Source organism: Branchiostoma lanceolatum, chromosome 4 (assembly GCF_035083965.1).
Source record: "Branchiostoma lanceolatum isolate klBraLanc5 chromosome 4, klBraLanc5.hap2, whole genome shotgun sequence".
In the NCBI taxonomy this organism is placed as follows: domain Eukaryota; kingdom Metazoa; phylum Chordata; class Leptocardii; order Amphioxiformes; family Branchiostomatidae; genus Branchiostoma; species Branchiostoma lanceolatum.
In genome coordinates, this window is record NC_089725.1 from 31,506,674 (window position 1) to 31,528,540 (window position 21,867).

The window sequence follows — 21,867 nt, forward strand, 5'->3', positions numbered from 1 at the left end:
TGTTTTTTTGCCCACAGGGAAGACTCTGATGTGTTCTCAGACACTGTTTCAATCAGAATTTCTTCATTGGGCAATTAAAATTTATGTCAATATTGTTGATTTATATTTGGTCTTTGGAATTATCATCCGTTCAGTTGTCACTTGAGCATCCAAAGACCACTCCAATTTATTATCTTGATTCTCGGACATTTGTTGGCAAAAATTTCCACAAGCGGTCAAAATGAAAACTTGAATCTGGCTACATTCACTCCCTGATACCATGAATACCAAGGTACAGGCTTTCCCAAGACTCTCTTTCATGTTGATTTTGCAGTTCACAATATTTGTTAAATCCAAGAAGCAACAAATTAAATATTAAACCAGTGTAGCTTAAGTCTTTCCTGGGCTGGATTCTGGAAATTGACATGTTCATACTTAAAACTTTTCCAAGGATCAAAGGTAGTTGTTTTCTAACTTTCTAAGCAATGATGTTTGTAATTTTTACAAATCTGACTGATGTGTCTAGATAGTGTGAATTTTATCAATTATTAATGATGTAAATATACTGGAAATGATGATGAATTACCTGTACAACTTTCCAAAAAAATGTGGACCAAATAAAACACTCACAATTGCTCTTCTGTTTCTTTGTATACTTTTGTATTTTGTAGCTTTTGATAGATGTCAGATACATACTTGGCATTAAGAAACTCTCTCTTACACTTATAATTGTGTAATATTCCAGTTTTCTCAGCAATGAAGGACAAGCAGTTCTGGACCTCGTGAATCATATATACTGAGGAGGAACGATGATGATGACTCCACAGCGTCGGGATGAGTTTTTTGCAGCGTTTGTGACCATTCTCTACACCATAGACAGATTTCACTATACCTCAGTCTCCATTTACATACATGTAGCAAATGAATGTATGGAGAAGAAAGAGCTCTATCTATAAGCAAGCCTAGGCCTGTGTTTTAAGTCTGTTGATAAATCACAAAAGAGATGCTAATCTGGCCGGCAGGTCTGCAACGCTACTGTGACCATGTTCTGTAGACAGTGGTTACTATAGACAGATTTGAACGCATCTCTATATCCACTACATAGCAAATGAATACTAGTATACAATGTTCACAAAAGAAAGCGTGCCCTTTTTAACCTTTAGCACACTGAAGTAGCTGTTTGCCACCCAAATCTCTATTGGTTACAGTTAGGTAGCAGGGAGAAGGTTAAACAGGCTTGTGTTTTACAAGGCTGTGGATAAATGATTGCCAAAACGAAAGAGATGCTACTCTATCCAGCAGGTCCGCAACGCTCATCTCGCCCGGCTTCTTCTCTTGGTCTGGGGTTGCGGCAGCTCCTCCTGTCCCATCTCGGCGGAATTGCAGGTCTGGCACACCCATTGTCCTGTCACAGGCAGAAACCGAACAGTGAAAAAATCCTCCGAAAACAAGAAGAAAACCAGAAATAGGAGGAGGCAAAAACGGAAGCAGTTAGCAAGCAGCTTAATATAACCGACAGCATAGAAAATACATTTTTTTCTTCCTTAGCTGAAAGAATATTGAATACTTCAGCGTGTGGCTTTCTGAAAAACATGTCAGTGGCTCCCAAGGCATTAGACAATATGTGCTCTGGCAGATACAGATATATATATATATATATATATATATATAATGTATAACTATTGTGGTGTATAATTAGAAGCGAGTTAAAGTGCTCTGTTCTGAAAGAGAAAGAGTGCGGTTTTACCAGGAATATGTTGTTCCTGGATCAGGACTTCAGTAGTGAAGTGCAGAAAAGATAAAGAGACAGGTATCAACACACCCGCAACCTTCCCAGTAAACAAGCACCAGAATCTGAATCAGGGCTCTCTCCAACTGTGAGTCTTGGTCTGTCCTCTAACTTTGATGGAGTAAGACTGTGTGTCAAACACTGAATGTGCGAGGAATCTAGGGGGCATGTTCCCTTGGGAAATTTTGAACCCTTTAATCCTTATTTCCTACATTTTGAGGAACAAATTTCAAATGGTGTCATCTTATTCTTGTGGAAGTTTTGTGGCACTGTTGACAAATATCTGTGTCAACGGGGAAAATTGCCAAACGTTTTGTTCTGTGCAGTAAAATTCCTTCCATGGACAGAAGAACAGATGCTGGAGAGAGCCCTGGTTGAAATATATAAGTCTGAAGTTCGAGGAAGGCTTGAAGAGCCTCAAACAGAAAGGAGTCTGGATCTCAGCATGCAGGGCAGGGAACAGAAACGTGGCATCAGGGTTTTTTTCAGATAACATCCTAACTCCCAAGACTCCCATCCAAAATATACCGCATGCAACGTTTTGTTAGGATGATCAAGATGTCTGAATAGATAGCAATCTAGAGTATAAAAAGGAAATAATAAATTGTAATGTAGTGAAGATGATGAGGGACTAAATCTCAGTTCCATAACATTGGACGAATCAAATCTTCCACCAATAGTCCATCATGTGTCCTATGAATTTCTAGCGATTGGCCAATGTTCACACGCCACTGTAGACTATCCAATGTGATAGGGAAGATTTTCAAGCAGAAAATATCCTTCCTGGAGATTTTGAAATTCAGACTGGTCCTGGCAGCCCTAGAGCTGTATGATCAAATGTTTGCATCTCTACACTTTAACAGAGGTGGACAGGACTATGGGGTTGGTCCAATGTTGTGTTTGAACTGAAGTTTAGTCCAGCCTACACCCCCATTCCACTAGGACAGCAATCTTGCTGCAATCGCCTAAAATTTCACAGACTGCTCCCAAATTTCATAGATAAGGCCACACCAATTTAATCTCTTGGTTAACAGATTTTTATTTTCCAAAAGAAAAAAAAAATGTAGAAAAAAAAATCATGAAAGTCACTGGCCGAGCCTTCTGTTTTCCTGAATTTTTTTTTTCTAAAATTTTTTTTTTTTGAAAATAAAAATCCGTTAACCAAGAAATTAAATTGGTGTGGCCTAAAAACAAAAGTAAAACGCTCTGTGTGTTTTGTTGTCTTTCAGTCAATACATTATGTCTAAATTTTGCATGATGTTCCAAATATGAAGCCAAGGGTTACAAAAATCGCAGGGAGGGCGCAGCAGGGTCGCAATCTAGTGTGGAATGGGGGTCTTACAGAAACAGATGAACATTCATGCTGGAGAGGTAATGTTGTGTGTAGTACAGACAACACAAAGACAGTTACCTATTGGGAGTTCCTCTAGTCCCACACAGAAGGTGTGAAACCCTCGGTCACACACGTCACAGAACATCATCTTATCCTGGGGTAAACAACAACAATAGTCAAAACAACAACAAAACCCTCAAAACAACAACCCACGGTCACATACGTAACAGAACATCATCTTTTTTACTTTCATAGTAAGGCACGGGGACATTTTCTGTACACAAAGTCGGAAGTCTGGACACAGATCCCTTTAATATGATTGTCAAATATATGATACTTGGTATGTCTTGGTGAGCTTGCCATGATGAAGAGTTTTGGGCCCTCTGGCCATAGGAAGTCCTGAACACATAATTATTGCTATCATCTTACAGCGGTTAATAGAAAATTGAACAAGACTGATGAAGTTACCTCTTCAGAAGGGTCTCCACAGATGACGCAGGTTTTACACTCCATACACTGCCAGGGGTACGTCTTTATCACCTGCACAAGCTCATCACTCATGTCTAGACATGAGGGGTGGCCTGTGGGGGACACAGGACAGGTAATGTCATAATCACACTCATATCTACACTCCATACACTCATACAGCATATACACTCCATACACTCATACAGCATATACACTCCATACACTCATACAGCATATACACTCCATACACTCATACAGCATATACACTCCATACACTCATACAGCATATACACTCCATACACTCATACAGCATATACACTCCATACACTCATACAGCATATACACTCCATACACGCTCATCACTCATGTCCAAGCAAGAGGGGTGACCCACAGAACACAGGACAGGTAATGTCATATAATCAGACAATCTTATGTCATACCTGGGCCGCAAAAACTTTTGATACGTGCGTTCTGGACCAGGTTATAATTTTGGGTTATCACACGGGCTTCCATAGAATATTTAGAATGCCTTTCGAGTGCGCCAAGTGTGTCGGTATCGAAAATTCGAATACTGGATTCGGTCGTTGGTGTGCGGCTGTTACAATTTTTTGTTCGAGGACACCAATTTTTCTCAACTTCTGGCAAATTTTGCATTGAAATGTGTGTTGCATTGAAATGTGAGTCTGACATAAATTAAATACAACACTGTGTATTCTGCATCACCCTCGGTTCCAGCCATATAATTATAGCTATTTGTGAGGATGCTCCTATTGGTCTTGTTAGCATCCAGTTCCACTCTGACTCCACTGGAGCTCTAGAAGAAAACAAATTTTGCTGTCTAGACTCTCTCTATTCTTCAGTAATAAGGTTCCCTGACGTACCACTGTTATCACACTGTGAGCAGTGTATCAGGTCTGACATACGTACCACTGTTATCACACTGCGAGCAGTGTATCAGGTCTGACATACGTACCACTGTTATCACACTGCGAGCAGTGTATCAGGTCTGACATACGTACCACTGTTATCACACTGTGAGCAGTGTATCAGGTCTGACATACGTACCACTGTTATCACACTGTGAGCAGTGTATCAGGTCTGACATACGTACCACTGTTATCACACTGCGAGCAGTGTATCAGGTCTGACATACGTACCACTGTTATCACACTGTGAGCAGTGTATCAGGTCTGACATACGTACCACTGTTATCACACTGTGAGCAGTGTATCAGGTCTGACATACGTACCACTGTTATCACACTGCGAGCAGTGTATCAGGTCCTCCGTCCGACCCCACTTGTTGTTGTCCGGTCCCTTCAGACAGATCCCGCACACGGCGTTGGGCACGTCATCCTTAGGCTGCAGGGGTGGGGGAACATGGAACAGTCCGTATCCAGGCAACCGTTGCTAGGGAACCTGGCCACGAGCGTTTTGCTGGATGCAGAGACTAAATTTGCTGAGAGAGAAACTAGCCTGAACGAGGTTGGATTTCAGCTAAATTTCTTTTTGGAAAAGGTAGATTTGGGCATTTTTTCTGTACACACTTGTGTGCATCAACTGATTTTTTCATCGAACGAAGGATGCAACTGATCTCTTGTTGCACAGCGTCAGCAACAAAAAGGTGATTTGATTTTCTGTCCAGCAAAACACCTGACCAGTTATGTAGGGTAAACATTTATATATAGTATATATATATATATATATATACAGCAGAGACTATGCAGCTGGGAGAGGAAGGACGCACAAACTAGTGTCTATGGATGACATCTCTGAGTGCACTGATTTGGCCAGTTCCTTGGAAAAAGTCCTTTCTGGTGAAAAATGGGCAGTCATCTATGATGACACTTACTAGCTGCCACAAATAGAGGTGCTGCCTTCAGCGTTTAGGAAAAATACAACTTGTACTTGTCATAAACTACAAAAAATGGAATCAATGTTTGTTATAAAGTGCTTCTTTTCTGTAGCGTAGGTGCCATCCAGGCTAGAAAGAGGGTATATGGAAGCCCCAGTTAACTATTAGGATGGTACCTAGGCTTTTTTTTCTTGTGACAGAATTAGTTTCTGCAGAGGATGTCATCCACAGAACTGAGTTTATGTGGCCGACACATACAGGCCATGGAGCAAGGCGCAGAGCAGGGAGCAGCAACTGAAATAAAGGGGAGAGCTGGGGCGGTGGTTATGATGGCACTGGAGATATGATACACTCATTCTTAGAGGTGATCTTCAGAGAGATCTGTTGCCAAGCAACGCAACCTTAAACCTTAAACCTAATCAAAGTTTTCATCCTCGTTTCAAATTCTTGACGCTTGACAGTTCCTGTTGCTGTTTAGAGTTATAAAAAGTGACATAATCATGTGCTCCTTGGTTACAGGAACAATCTAAATGTTGGCAGATGTTGTAACAATTTAATGAGGGAAAAAACAGTTCGAAGCTCCTAAGTAGTTACTTTTTATGTTCTTGTTCTTACATTCTTGTTTTGCACATACACATGACTCTTAAGTTAAGTACACAGAAAGAGGTAGTATTTCTGGGTTGGCAATCTTCAATCACAGCTTAAAACCTGTGCTGTGTGGTGACCACTAGCTCTGTAGAACACCCCTGTGAATAGTGCAGGCTTGCAGATGGGTAGCAGACAAGAAACCAGCCTGGCATCCATCCCTACTGTAGCTACTCTTCTATCCCCTCCACAAATGTGGCTGGGGATGGCTGTACAGTAGGGGTGGATACCAGATTAAGATAAAACAGCCATAGATCCAGCCTGTTCAGCTCGAGTTGGTCAGACCAGACCTACGCTAACAAGTCTGGATCTCAGGCTAGAAACAGAAGGCTTGGATACTATTGATGATAATAATAATGATAATAATGAATGTTTACGCCATGCCGGATATACGTCATGCAGGGTCTTACCGGGCACCATGCATGCAGCCGTGTGCACTGGAACTTTACTAAACAGTGCTTAACAATTTCCACTTTTCAGAACAATAAAATTTAGCAGCCCCAACAAGCTTTAAAATTCAATCTGCCTTGATTTCTTGGGTTTACAAGATTTTAACCCCAAACAATTATTTTGCAGCCAATAAAGTCTGTTGCACAAGTTGGTTATTCGACACAATACAATGTATATCCAAAGATTTTCCTTCATCAACTTCAGAAAGAAGCTGGCATCCAATTCGCAGCCTGTAAAAATTCCATCCCAGTGCCAGACAAAAGCTGGCATCCAATTTGCAGCCTGTAAAATTGTTCCAGTGCACATGTGGGGGGAAGCTTGCCTTACCAGCGCTTCTACAGACACTTAAAGAAGGAAGAGAACATCTTAACCTTGTCCTTTTCTGAGGCTTTGGGTAGTTTGGCACCTTTAGCCTCAGCCGAGGTTTGCGCACGAGGCTTCTGAAACCACACACACACCTGTCAATCATTGGTCAGCATGGTGTGTGCTGGGGTAACCTTCGTCTACATTTATCCACCGGGTTACATGTACAGGGCTCGAAATTCATTTTTGGAAATAGGTGCACTGGTGCACCCAACCAAAAAAATTAGGTGCACAGAATGAATTTTGGGTGCACCACATAAGATAAAGCATAATTTCAAAGTTTACGCTACTGCCTCTCTTAAGAACTTCAATCTGTAATTCTAAGTAATACATATATATATAGAATAAAGTAAAACAAATGGTTGTATTGCTTTTTCTGATACTTACATTTCAATAATATTCTGTATACTAGTGTACAATACTACTTTTACCCTATGGCCTACAAAAATATCTAGGTGCACTAGTGCACCCCCAGTGCACCCACAGTAAAAAATCAGGAGCACAGCTCCAATTTTGGGTGCACAAGGGTGCACGTGCACCCACTATTTCAAGCCCTGCATGTATCATTTTAAAAACAGTGTGTGTGAGAGATCTCTAGTGCAGCACCCCCAGGTATGCACAGTTTAGATCTGCAGGCCAGGAGGGAATTATACTGGGAGATGTTACATTTGAGATCTCTTTAGACACGAGTGGCGGATACATGTGTGACCTGGTGGAAGTATGTTAGTAGACGCTACATGGGCACAGATTTCCAGTAGGTATTCCAAACCAGTCTTTTTCTCTCATTGAAATAAACCGGTATTTACAGCAATACAATTCTTGGTGCAAAATGTTTTCTGAATATCGAATATTGGTTGAAATGCCTACATCAATGGAAGAAAAGACTTCTTTACTTAACCATCAGCTTATCACACTGGCATGCACAAAGTTTGCCCAAAAAGTCAATCGTCAACCTTAACTCGAAAATGACAGTCAGATAGCAAAATACATTTTTTCTTAACTATACTTTGATATCTCTCTCTCTTGGCTTGGCTTTCATATTGTACTGTTGTGTTAAACATTTCTGCAGTTGTATGCTGTCTGAGATTGCATCATGATACATGTATTAAGTTATTTATCCCTATGCCAAAAATAGTTACTCAAGCAACTGGATAATATTTTGAAATATTTTGATAATACTTTGAAATATTTTGATAATATTTATCCCTATATTCTAAACAGACAAATTTTTCAAAATGTCCCCCAAGTACCAGCCGTACGTACCCTGTACCCTGCCTGAGCCACGGGAGGCATTGATTTCCGTTTAGCCGTGGGCCTGGGAGTGGCCGCCTTGGCTTTGGGCTGCTCCGGTGGTGAAGACTCCCCCTCGCTGCTGCTGCTGGTACTGCAGCTCCCGGAGCCTGACCCTGACGACTCTCCGTCCTGCACAGTACACAACAGGGGGAAAGATGTACTGTAAAGTGGAAATGCATTTAAGTTTGCATGGTTTTTATCTAGCAGCAAAGAGTAAATGGAGTGTTCGCAGTGGTTTTAAGTTCGTGTTTGAGACAATAGTAGACAAGGGAGTAGGAGGGCAAAAAATTTTGCGGTGGTTTTAAGTTCGCGGCGAAGAGCTTACAGTGAAAACCGAAATATGAAACAACCGCGAACATTTCTGCATTTACAGTATTTGTTCCTTCATTTATTCACAGAATATGCAGGTGCTGCTGAATCAGTATTTTCTTTACTAAGATGAACAGAATTCAATAAATGTTGGATGCAGGATTTTCTTTAGAGGTCCTTAAGATCTGCAAGATGGCAGGAATGCAAGCTGTGTTTCAACCAGTGCAGGGGGCTTTTCTGTTTTGTAAGAAAGGTAAAGAAACTAAAAATTTGGTCCTCAAAATGCAGGAAATAGTGTCTCTGAGGGTTGTTTATTTCAAAATTTTCAGGGGGAAGCCTGGACCCCTCTACAATCGCACATGCAGTGCTCGCCCAGCTGTGTCACTGCACTAAGATGCCCACAACATTGTGACAAAAAATCCTGGTGTGAACCCCGAAAAGGCAGGAGAAAGCTGCAAGAAGGAAGCCACCGCCATACTAAGGAGCTCCTTTATACACACAGCACAGTTTATGCAGCAGAGAGCAAGACACTTTTTTTTCTTTGATAACAAGAAAAAATTCGCCAAAAATCGATATTTCAAAATATTCGCGTAGACACGCGTCATTCTTCAAGTATTACTATCATGTACATTCCTGCAAAGTTATATTGATGAACATCCAAGCACAAGCCAAGGAGAGCGTTTCTTCTAAAAAAGGGGCGTGGCCTTATAAATCTTGATGACGTAATCATGACATCATACGAATTTGCATAAATTATCACCTTGCTATAAGGTACTACCTGAAAAAAAAATCAAGGTTGAGGAAGGTTTATAAAGCTTGAGACAGGGTTTTTTCAAAAACATCCCAAAATTCCTCAGCCACCCTTCAACAATACCTTAAGCTTGTATCTATGGATGACATCTGATTTGGATCATGGAAAAAGTACCCTCTGATAAAATGGGCAGCGATCTACGATGACGCTTCTTACCAGTTGCCACAAATGAACATTTGAACTGTGCAAGATGCAAGCAGCAGGCAACTACGAGGCACGAGGAAAGTGCAACAAGGAAGCCACCACCATACCGAGGAGCTCTCATCGTCTGAGTCGTCCCCACTGCTGACATGAGCGTAAGGGTCCACCTTGGAGGGGGGGCCATACAGACAGGTGTTCATGGGGAAGTACTTCAGCTCTTCTGATGTGTACCTGCAGGGGGGGAAAAGGGAGAGGGTTTTCTTTACAAAAATAGCATTGGTTTGGATGAACAGGGCTGTCTAACTAGTGGGTTATAGGTAGTTGGATCCTTTCCATTCCTTTTCGTGCCTAGAGGCGGAAACTGTCTCCGTTTAAAGGAAGCCAAAAGGTATGGTCGGGAATCCTACTATGCTATGCTAAATATACCAAATTGTATAGTCTCCATCGAAATTACATTAGTTAAAAAGTTAGTTAAAAACCTCCCACACCATAATTGATGTATAGGGCGGTGCCCATCTCCGTTTCATAGCCCTGGGGCCACACTGTGGTGCAATCACTGCACCAGGGGGCTAGTCCACTGGCAGTGGAGTGTGTTTAACTTCCATACTGTTTCATAAGTATTTTTATAAAGTCTTTGGTATGACTCAATGCACCTCTTGTCCAGAGGTGCCCTAGGTGGGGCCTGAACCCCAGTCCTTCTGGTCCAAGTAATTTGAACCAGATGTGGCAGAGTAGCAAAGGCGCAGACCACTACACCACAGGGACACCCCCCGAAATTACATTAGTCCGTCATAATTCACCACTATATTATTAATTTGAAAATCGCGGCATACGCCGCCGCCTGGTGACCTCGGTTGACCTCTACTGCGTCGTGACCCCGCGTGACGACCGCGTGACGTCACAGGGCTGAGCGTCCCACGTGACCACCACCAACAACAACACTTGCTAGCGGCCGCGTGCCTCACAAACATTGTTGTCCGAACTCAGAAGACTTAGATCATGGAGATTGAAGAGAATCCAGTTGAAAATGAAAACTTTGAAGACTTTGATATCCGCCCTCCCACTGAATGCAAGCCCTCTGACGTCACGCGGTCGTCACGCGGGGTCACGACGCAGTAGAGGTCAACCGAGGTCACCAGGCGGCGGCGTATGCCGCGATTTTCAAATTGATATTATAGCGGTGAATTATGACGGACTAATGTAATTTTTATGGAGACTTTACTTTTTGGTATATTTAGCATAGCATAGTAGGATTCCCGACCATACCTTTTGGCTTCATTTAATGTTTCTATAGCCCTTGGGCCACACATCACCATTACAGTAAGGGGCTAGTCCACTAGTAATCGCAGTGACTTTGTAGTGGCATGTTCAATTCCCATACTTTGCATTTCTCTGAAGTGCTAAGCATAGACAGTACCATGCTGGTACCATTTTTCAAGTCTTTGGCATGACCCGGCCAGAGTTTGAGCCCCCATCCTTCCGAACGCAAGGTGAACACTCCAAGGCCACTGCCCTGGGCTATGGGCCAACAAATACTATATGATAAATAAATCATGATTACTGTTATCTGCATCTGTATAGTCACATGTCAAACATAGAATACCTGTGTAACTGAAGACAACAATCTTCTCATCACTTATTTTCTGTCAGAATATGTGTATATGTGTATCAGATGCACCAGCTCTACTCACTTCTTGTAATACTCCTGGAACTGTCCTGGGATGAGGGCCACGGGGAAAGGTCCGGGTTTGGTCGCCTCGGGCGGAAGTTTCCTCATCTTTCCTGCAGGGACCTGGATGGTCTGGGATACAGAGAGACAGTAAAGTCTACTAAAGATAAGGGAATAAAGCATAAGTATCTCCTTATACCATCAATCATATCATAGGCTAGGGCTGGTGCTAACTTTAACATGTACAAGAACATGATGTTAAAAAATTCTAAAGATGAGTTTACAAATTCTGAAGTATCCTTACTAGTTGCACAACTCACACTATTTGTACCACAGAAATTATTGTATCTTCTTTAATTTGCTGTCATCGAAATTAGTGGCTGGATATAGATGAAGAATGATGAAGAATCATAAAAATTGAAATTGCAAACATTTCTGATAAACAGTCAACAACAGGGATAGAACTAAAATTCAGTACACTACAGGGCAACCACCAAACCGTTAGCACAGACTACACACATCATTGATTTGATTTGATTTGATTAGAATTGCAACAAGCAATACACGTGGGACACAGGCAGCTATTGCAGGTGTCGTGACACACACATAAATACCCGTTTTTACACCTGGGTGGAGTGAGGATAGTCGTGTAAAGTGCCTTTCCCAAGGGCACAACATTGGTGGCGTTGGGGTTTGAACCCGGGACCGCTGGGTTCTGGGCTGAAAACCCTGCCGTTATGCCACACGACCCCACCATAGTGAACTTAAGCAAGTAAGCAAGCAACCTACCAAACATTCAAACAAACCCACCTGTGTCTGCATGTCGAAGTAGGCCCGTCGCTCCTCCATCCTCTCCTGGTTGAGCTGCCGGTTGTACTCCGCCGCCTGGTGCGCCGCCCGCTTGATGTACGCCGCAACCTTACTCACCTCTATGGTCGGCTGGAACAGCAAGATACAATCATCAGGGCTCAAAATACTGGGTGCATGTGCACCTGTGTGCTCCCAAAATTGGAGCTGTGCATCTAATTTTTGACTGTGGGTGCACTGGTGCACCTATATATTTTTGTAGCCTATAGGGTTAAGGTACTATTGTACACTAGTACACAGAATATTCTTGAAATGTAAGTATAAAAACAGCATGATAACTTTTTGCTGTACTTTATCTAGTGTATTATTTGTTTGAAATTTTAAAGTTAGCTATACAATTACAGATTGAAGTTCTTAAGAAAGGCAGCAGCGTTAAACTTTGTAATTATGTTCTGAAGAACATTCAACTTTATTTTATCTGGTGCACCCAAAATTCTTTCTGTGCACCCAATTTTTTGAGTTGGGTGCACCAGTGCACCTATTCCAAAACATGAATTTCGAGCCCTGATCATGTATGTCATACCTGGGCTGTGATAACATTCCATACAAGCATTCCAGCCAGATCTGTATTTTACGGTACCTCAAGGGCCTCAACTCGCATCCAACAGGCTTCACCGGAATAATTTGAATGCATTTTGTGTGTGTGCACCGCTGTTGAAAATTTGAATATCAGATTTAGATGTTGGTATTGGTGTTCCTACAATTTTTTGTGAGATGATGAAAGATTTTCTCAACTTTAGGTGCATGTTGCATTGAAATGGATGTTTTCTTGGGTGGTTGTGACATGAAAAGACTACAACAAGGTGTTAATGTATTATGCATCTCCTTCAATCCCAATCCTCCCACAGGTACCTCGGTGTATTCTCTTTATAGTTCAACTCTTTTAGAGCATCTTCTGTGACTTCATTTTATACTGAGATATCACAACGAAATGTCCTTGTAAAGTTATATCATCATCATTCATTGGTCTCTGCATGTGCAGCCCTAGGCCTTATATCATATTATCTAAATGACAGAAAACCAGGAGAACTCACCATCTCATACTCCTTGTGTTTCTCACTGATGGACTGTCTCTCTCTCTCATGGAGAACACAGGCGTACTCCTGTCAGGAACACAGATAAGAAACACATACAAGCGTTACTAACAGTACAGCAATGTACTGTCACTGAACTGTCATTAAACTGTAGGCTTTGGAAAGCTACAATGTATCTGGGGAAATCCAGGAAAACTAGGCTGTAATTACTGTAATTTGGTGATGAAAACTATCTAGTAAGGCCCCCTTTTCACTTGACATTGATCACTGAGCAACCTTACAGTGACCAAAATTGGACTTGTGTTACCCTTAATCTTAATTGGAATATGATGCAAGTTTTATACCAGAAGACTAAAAGACAACAAAACATTTGTTCTTCATCTGTGAAATTCGTTGAGTGCTCTGTCAAATCTTTGATCTCTCTGCAGCTGCAGCCTCCGGTGGAAAGGAGAGGTAATGTTTTCTGTGCTGCCCTACCTGGTACTTTTGTGGATAGTCCCTCAGCATGAGATCATACACCTCCTCTGAACGGAGCGCCGTCAGACCTGTGCAGACACATGTTCATTGTTACTGTCCATAAATAACACACTTTACAGAGTAGAAAATATGCCACATTGGACTTCTACCATACATCTAGTTCATGCTTCTATGAAAATGTACTACCATCTCTCAATTCCATCAAAACCTAACTCACAGACTATCCTTATGTCAGTATCACACAGTAGGAAAAAAAAGCTTGACTGCAAGCTCTAAAGGGACATTTTTCGCAAATCACTGAGTCCCGTGCAATGTAATGGGGAAGATTTTCAGGTGAAAAATATTCTCACCTTTCTGGCAATTTTGAAATTCGGCAACCTACTGGCGATCAACATATGAACAGTGTGACGGCGGCTTTACTGATAGTGGGTAGCCTTAGCTACATGCTAGTTGGACCAATCAGATAAATCCTCTATGTAAGTACCGTCTCACCTAAGGTGACCTGAGCTTCGTTGACCACGCCCTTCTCCCACAGGTACTGCTTCTCATCCATCTCCATCACTCTCCGGTCCAGGTCTGGATAAAAAAAACCTTAATCATTACAGATGAACTTAAATTCGTTTCAACTAATACACAATTTAGATGTAGTGAAAAATATTTTTTCTATCAAACTTTAAACTTTTTGCCTGATGGACACTCTAACAAATGTACACATAAAGTTCAATTCTTCTGTTCACTCCTGACTACAGTACTTCCAGTAACATTTATGACATTCTTGTTCTAATTCAGAATGCTTAGATGTGGTGTGAACCATAGACATACCTTGTTATTCCTAACATTGTGTATTTATAGAAGACCTTACAAAGGTCCCTGTACTTTGGTTGTGTCAATAAAATTGATTAAAGCAGGCCTCAAAATACATGTACTTCCATTTTGTACAATTTCTGATTCATATAACTGGGTCCTCTACTCTTTCAGCTTGTCAAATTGCAAGTTAGTCATATTTTTCTGCAATATCATAATGTTCCTGCACATTGCTCATGGGAAATTCTAGCCCTGTTTAAGATAATGACATTTTTGGATGTCTGGGAAGATCGGCCATGTATATATTTGTACAGGCTGACAGGGCCATCCAAGGAAAATAAAGGTTTCTACTCTACCTCTACTCTACATTGATTAATTGATGAGATTTAAACAGGAAATACCCAACCCTAACTGTAACAGAATAACTACTCCTGTGAGACACTAATCTACTTATCAGCACTGAATGTTTGATGACATAACTCCATTACCAGTCCAGTGTCTACTGTAAGGTCCCTACCAGTAAAATAAAATACTCGACACTGGTCAATTTACATTTGGTGAGGCATTTTTCTTACAACAAGGGCATCGGGTTGAAACCCTGCACTCCATCTTATCACTGGGTGCACAGTTTGATCTTATGTCATTTGAAAGAGCACATTTCCTCTCTATATATTGCACTAATTTAATTTTTGGTGTGAGATGCAAAGTGACAAAGATATGTCACTTGAAAAAAAACATTTGGTGGAGGTAAAATTTCTAGTACATTCTGTACATTCTGTACGGCATTCCATACAATAAATGCAATACAACAGATACAATCTAAAACAATACAGTACATAATTACCCAACTAACAAGATATGACTACACTACTGAATAATACATGTCTCCTAGTTCCCCAACACTCGCCCCCTCTCCTCTAACCCACCTTGGTACTTCCGTTTGAAGGACTTGACCCCCAGGAACTCGCTGACCTGTTCCTGCACGAAGTACCAGTCCCCGTTCTTGTCCGGGGGCCACTGGTACTCAAACAGGTTCTCTGCCGGGAACAGGGAACCACTGAAACACAACAAACACTCCATCTGAACAGGGAACCACTGAAACACAACACACTTGTTTTGTACTTTCTCTCTCTTGGAAGAGTAGCTGCCATTTCGGTAGGAGTTATTACTTCAAATTATAGACTCCGAGAAACTAGTCATGGTGCCCTAATGACCAAAAAAGGTAAGGTGAGACTCCAACACTCAATCTGAACTGTGAACCACCGAATCACTCACTCTGCCCCCTTCCCTCTTTTCTGGTCAACCTTTGTCAAAGTGTATGATGCTTTTTTTTGTTGCTATCTTGTAGTGCAATTGCGGCTTGGCTGAGGCTCGCACGCTTCAAATTTTGAAAAATGTGAAGCGGGGGAGATCATGACAATAATCTTTGTTCCTTACAGTGGCACAACAACAGCATTAAGCATACATGTACTACATTTGGCCTAAATGCTCACCCATATACATAACATGAAGCATTTAGCTGAAATCATAGCTTTTTACCTGCAGATTGCAGAAGGGTATTTTGTTAATCAAGAATCAAAACCAATTGACAAAATCCACCCATCAAGTGACACTTTCAACACGTACTAGTACATGTACCAGCACCTGTTCTAACTATAAAATAGGCATTAAATGACAACAACAACAACAACAAGAATAGTATTTTGTGCTATGAAAACAGTGAAGCTTCTACAGACGGCAGTTTGGACATGGCGAGACCTGACTAACAAACAAACAAACAAATATTTTTGACAAACATTTAAGCATTACACACAACATAAAAAAGATTGCTCTGGGGAGCTTTCGAGACGAATTCTCTGTCTCTTCGTCAACCCGGTAATAAAGTCAGATCTCATCTTGGAGTTCTCTTGTCACGTGACTTGATGTTGATTATCACGTGACAAGAGACAGTCATATACAGGCTTGAGATACAAACAAATACATCTACACGTAGCAGCAGAACACTACCACTAGTACCAGCAACAGGACAAACATGCCCAACACCTTCATCCTGACCTGTCTAAAAACAGTCCTTTTCTATCTCCTTCCCAGAGACAGGGCGGACCGAGTCTGGACACACTGTGTGTGGGATACAATGTTGAAATGTTACAAGGAGTTTGTTCTAACAATGTCCAGCTTTCACTTTCAGCTATGGTACAGAGAACAAGTCAGTGATTTCATTCCTAGTATCCTACCATAGCTGCATCGAACGAAGATCCGACAACTTCGCACCTTGACAACTCTGCAAATCTCAAAGGCAAAATTGTAATGTTTCTCAAGTTCCCTGTTCTCTTCTACAGATGTAAATTATGTTTGTTGATTATACTTGGCAACTAGCAGATCAGGATAACTCGGTACCATACCAAAGTAGGACAGTTTCCGGTTGATGTTTTGCTGTCAAGAAGATATCTAACGCTAACCGTAAGCCTAATTCTAGCTCAATCTTTTAAACATCCTAACCGGAGTCGTCCTAGGCATGGTGCCGACTTGTCCTGATTGACTATGGGTCGAGTTATCAATGTGCCGAGTTGTCCTGATACCCTATTTCACACTGGAGTTCTTCATACATGAGCATGCTTCTTGGTACATCTGTGCGAGTAATAAAGTTACAAAGATGGATGGAAAAGTCCTCACCCCTCCTCTGGATCCCCCCGTTCGCTCTTGTTGTCGCTGTCACGGGACGTTCGTCTCCGCTTCACGGGTCTCCTCTTCGGCGTGCTGCTGTTTTCCTCGTCTTCATCGTAAAAACTTGACTACAACAATTCAATTTGAAAAAAGACTAACTAAGAAGACTTCGGTGTTAAAAAGTCATTTGACGTGATATAACCAGCTACAAAGATACTTCTTCTTCAACTGGAGAATACATACACACAGATGAGGTGCCAAACCCATATAACACACAGAAACAGTACTCTACTCTAGTATGCCTGACTTAATTGTGTGCCCCCCCCCCCCACAAATAAACATTTATGAAATCTAGAAGGAAAGAACAACTTTACGATGCATTTTGAACAATTCAACCTTAACATTTGTTGGCACCTGCGCTACCCTGATCGTATAATCTCTTACGTTTTACTTCCCAAAGAAAATTTTGTTTTTTTTCCCGAAGAAAAACCATCAAGTCAATTTTCGCGGGTAAGACGAGACGTCCATAAAATATATAAAGCCCCGGACAAAGCCCCTGATTTCTACCCGTCTTATGACAGCGAAAACAGCACTTAACGTTTGATTTAATTACATCAACATATGCTACAGCTTCAGAACAATCTGCCGCGCCACAGAAATCTTGGCTAGCCTTGAGAACGCGGCCCTACCCGGCTGTTTCCCTCGCTGCCTGCCATCAGGAGTGCCAGAGTCGCCATGATGCTTCTTCCCGGACCGGTGTTTTCCCGTCAGGCCGTGCGGGTCTGGGGGTCAGAGGTTATCAGATGTCGTCTGCTGGTTTGTTTACAAACACAGTCGAACCGCAGGTCACCCTAGAACGCTTTATTTTCTTTTTTACGGCGTCGGGCGGGTCCCGATTTGACCCCGTTGCATAGGTGGGGTCAACCGCCCGTCGTGCAGCAAAAAGACCTCGGACCTACATAATGTTTATATTTTTTCACATCTACAGGATTTTCTCTGTACAGCCATGTAAATAGTTTGTGCTTAGCAAAATGACAGCAAACGTTGTGGCTTTCTAAACATATGGGTTTTTTTGGTCACTTTATTTATGCTCATCTTTTTTATTAGTATACCTAGTACAGTAGCGAACTCTCGCGGATTCTCGCGGATCACATTACCCTCGGAAAGCGGCGCGAGATTTAAACGTGATCTTAGAGAAGGCTGCGCAGAACCGATGCGCATAGAGCTCTGCGGTTCGACTGAACAGTGGGTTGAACCGGGGCGGGGAAGTTTACATAATGTGCTTTGGTCGATAAGGAGGGATGGATTTTAGATGTAAACGCACACGCACACGCACGCACGCACGAACGCACGCACACACACGGACGCACAGTACTTAGAGCTTACCAAAGGGAAATACAAAGCTCTAATATGATTTTAAGTCTGCTGTAGCAATCCAAGTTTGCAACAAAGAAAAGGCGGGAGATTCATCTAAAACAGAAATCGCAATTACCTCTCGAAACAGAAATCCTCTGTAGCATTTGATCATTGTTTCCCGCATGATCCTAGGAACAAATTCCACCCGCATAATCAACCTAATGACAATTGATGACTTTTGACAGTTGTATTCAACGTTTTGCTTAAGATGATTCAGCAACCCTTTCAATGGTTTCAATGTCTTTTTTTGTTCGATAAGTGTCTCGCGGGCAACACCCCAAATTTCGTCCTTCTACATCTACATCTATACATTACTCAACAAAACCCCGCGAGGGGCATAGCGTTGAGGATAAAGTGTCAGGGACACGCCCAGCTGCAGCGGTGGTGGTGAAAATCCGAAAAAAATAAACAAAATCGACGCAACAATAAATATATAAATAAGTGGGTGTTAAACTAATGGTGTTATATACATGTGGCTACAGTGGGTGTTGTCCTGACTCTCTCCTTATTACAAATTCATTAAATACAAAGGCTTTACAACATCAGAACCGCAAACACACAAACCCGGTTTGACGAGGTGTGCTGATATGTGCTTTGGAAGACTGTGCGTTGCAATTCCCATATTTACGAACATTGTACTCGATATAACGGTGTGATATAGGTCAATGGTATAGAGATGCAGTATAGAGAATGCAGTGACGTAGCGCTAGGAGGTCGGTATCGGTTTATTCCCGCATCATATGAGGGCAGTATCTGTATCTGTGTCTGTATAGCCGGTACATGTATATCATTTTCTACCGAGTACTTACAAAAGGCAACTGCTAGTAACGCCGTTTATAAATTTCATCATGAAAAACATTGATTATTAAATATTCAAGAGTTTGTGAGCACCTGCGTACCTTTTCGTGGTTGACTGAATGATTTCATGATGACGTGTGTGATAACATACGTCATGAATAATCAATGAGGAGAGGGCAGGGCGGTATGACCCCGTTCGCGCGTAGCCTCCATAGCAGCCTCTCTGGGCCTTTATTTGGGCTTATGATACACTTTTTGCTGATGACTTCTGTTTGTACCAGGTCGTTTGTGCAGCCAGTCCGTAACCATTTGGCCCATAGAGGCTGCACAGATGACCCAGTACAAAACGAAATCATCAGCAAAAAGTGTATCATAAGCCCAAATAAAGCCCCAGAGCGCCTGCTATGGAGGTTAGTTCGCGCGTATAAAATCGATGCTCCCGTTATTTGATCGCGGCCCATTTGCGGACTGGGGCGCAGACACGTGCTTTGTTATCGTCAGCCGGGCATGAGATTTATCATAACGAGCATCCGAGCCCGGATCAGAATCCTGCAAGCTGCAGGGGACTAATGATGATCCATTCAAGGAAAGTTACATCCATGGATCTCATTACAAAAGTTGCAATATTAGAGAGGCAGTAACGTTACATATGAAATTGTAGTAGTGGCAACGGGTGCACGTCAAGTCCATCGCTCATACACATATCAGACCATATCATGATCGTATGATACAATAAACGATTCTCGATGAGTTCATCCAAGCAAACTGCAAGAGACGAATGATGATTCAGTCAAGGAAAGTTACATCCATGGCTTTCATTTTTTTCAACCTTAATTGAACCTTGAAACTTTACATACTCTTCGGCCGGGGCTGGCCGATTTTCAAGAGTTCAAGGGAGGGGGTCAGGTTTTTTTTTGACATAACATAGGAAAATAGAACAATTGTTTATAAAGATAGATTCTAAATATAATTGCCACAGAAAGGTGGTAATGTTACCTATGAAAAGCAAGGGAGAAGTAGCAACGTGCACCCGGCGTCAGGTGCATCGCTCATACAAAATTGTTGATGGCAAATTATCTTCAATCAGTTCCCTTAGTTGTCGAAGTTGCGGAATGATTTAATAGAATTTATTTTCTTCATGGTTTTCATGATCTTTCATTAAAAAGGATAAAAGATCCAATGCTCTGGTAATGACACTGACAGGAACACAGTCATCGCGTAGACAAGCCTGCCCCCGGCGAACCTATCCAGTGACTACCAGTGCCCCCCAGATGACTTGAATGCCAATTCTACGCAAAATTCCGGCGGCATATCTCACCGTCCGATATGATAGTCAGATATCGCACAGTGCCTTACCCTGCAAACACACTGGCGAACTGGCGCAAAGGTCAGTCCGATATCCGTGCGTCTATAGAACTGTACGTGCGCCCTTATAACGTCATTCGGATTCGAGACAGATTACCAACGTCACATTCGAGTTAAAAGCCTGATAACAACAGAGCGCGCGCGAGTGGCCATGACTTTGACAGATACGCGTCCCAGTGAGTGATCCAAAGTGATTTACGCCGCTCCCGGCTCTGCTGCCTGTCGTTCTCATTCAATCGGCAAATGAAATTTCGGCCGGTCCCCGGCGTCGCATTAGCGATTGGCGTTCTTTTATTAGTGGCGGCGATCGAGGCGTGTTATTGATTAAAGGTGCAATGAGAGTATACGGCGGCGGGCTGACTGTGATGCTCGAGATGAATATTTATTTCACAAGGGTTTCCCGCATCCTGTGACATCACGAGTCATAGACGTACCAAACTGAAACACCCTCCACGACGCGAGGCCGGGCTTTCTATTTTGTCGTAGTCCATTCTGAGTGAGACTGGTACAACTATCGTACTATGCTCCTTTGGGGAGCCCAGCAGCATACTTAATTTCCCTCCCTTGAGAATATCGGTGTTATTACAGCGAGGGTCCATTTATTTTTAGTACGATCGTGACAATTCTGCTCCGCCGTTTGTAAATTCGCGGTTCGATTCCGTACGACAACAAGGGACTGTGTGACTCCAGACCGTCCGTCAAAGAACTAGTTAAGTACCCAGGTTGATATATTCGGTAAGTACATTCCTCCATTCTTTGAATTCAGTGATGCCCGGCGCTACATAAATATCGTGTGCATTGAATTTTCGGGCGGTCGCTCTGGCTACAGAGATAGGGGGTAGGGCCGTTTTGTGTTTCACAACATCATCCGGTCTGCTGACATGTCAGAGGGCCGAGCTGCCGCCGGATAAGAAAGTTGGGGCGTGCCTCGGTGAAAGTGTACCCAGTCAGGAGGAAAATTAGCAATTTGCACACTCTCATTTTCACTCTCACTTTCATTGTGTTGTAGAGATGTAATGATAGCGCACTAATTAGGCTAATTATTCGACTAAAACCGATACATGGAATGAATACCAAGGAGAAATCTATCATAATGCCTAACGCATTGCATATTGTATTGTTGGAAAGGATGTTTTTGTTGGATAGCTGAGGCTCTGACAATGCATTGAGCATTTGACAGTTTTGCCCCAATTCTTTTATCGATTTATCGGAAGACGCCCGTTTTGATAATCAAAGATCAGCTTTTGAAAAATTTTGTGTGAAACAAAATTTTCGTTTTACTAGAATTTGTGCAGATATGATTTTGCTCGTTCTTTATTTTTAATAGTGATAACGTTA

At 42.1% G+C, this 21,867-nt stretch overlaps 1 protein-coding gene across 1 annotated transcript; it reads right to left on the bottom strand.

Moving 5' to 3' along the window:
* Window positions 1–617: 617 nt before the first annotated feature.
* Window positions 618–17,766, bottom strand: LOC136434026 (PHD finger protein 10-like). Its single transcript, XM_066426677.1, has 17 exons — window positions 17,640–17,766; window positions 16,960–17,078; window positions 16,342–16,404; window positions 15,213–15,343; window positions 13,975–14,058; window positions 13,483–13,550; window positions 13,006–13,074; window positions 11,915–12,043; window positions 11,127–11,236; window positions 9,546–9,666; window positions 8,145–8,303; window positions 6,890–6,958; window positions 4,819–4,930; window positions 3,570–3,682; window positions 3,180–3,255; window positions 1,727–1,753; window positions 618–1,384 (listed from the first exon to the last, which is right to left on the bottom strand). The coding sequence occupies exons 1-17, from the start codon at window positions 17,685–17,687 to the stop codon at window positions 1,293–1,295; spliced, it is 1,590 nt and encodes a 529-aa protein (XP_066282774.1). The 5' UTR covers window positions 17,688–17,766; the 3' UTR covers window positions 618–1,292.
* Between the last annotated feature and the right edge of the window lie 4,101 nt (window positions 17,767–21,867).

Excerpts from the sequence above, each read along its gene's own strand:
- LOC136434026 (XM_066426677.1), bottom strand. The coding sequence starts at position 17,687 with ATGGCGACTCTGGCACTCCTGATGGCAGGCAGCGAGGGAAACAGCCGG. Across the intron at positions 15,344-16,341 it reads AAAGGACTGTTTTTAGACAG|TGGTTCCCTGTTCCCGGCAG; the intron begins GTCAGGATGAAG and ends GTTGTGTTTCAG. Across the intron at positions 1,385-1,726 it reads CCAGGAACAACATATTCCTG|GACAATGGGTGTGCCAGACC; the intron begins GTAAAACCGCAC and ends TGCCTGTGACAG.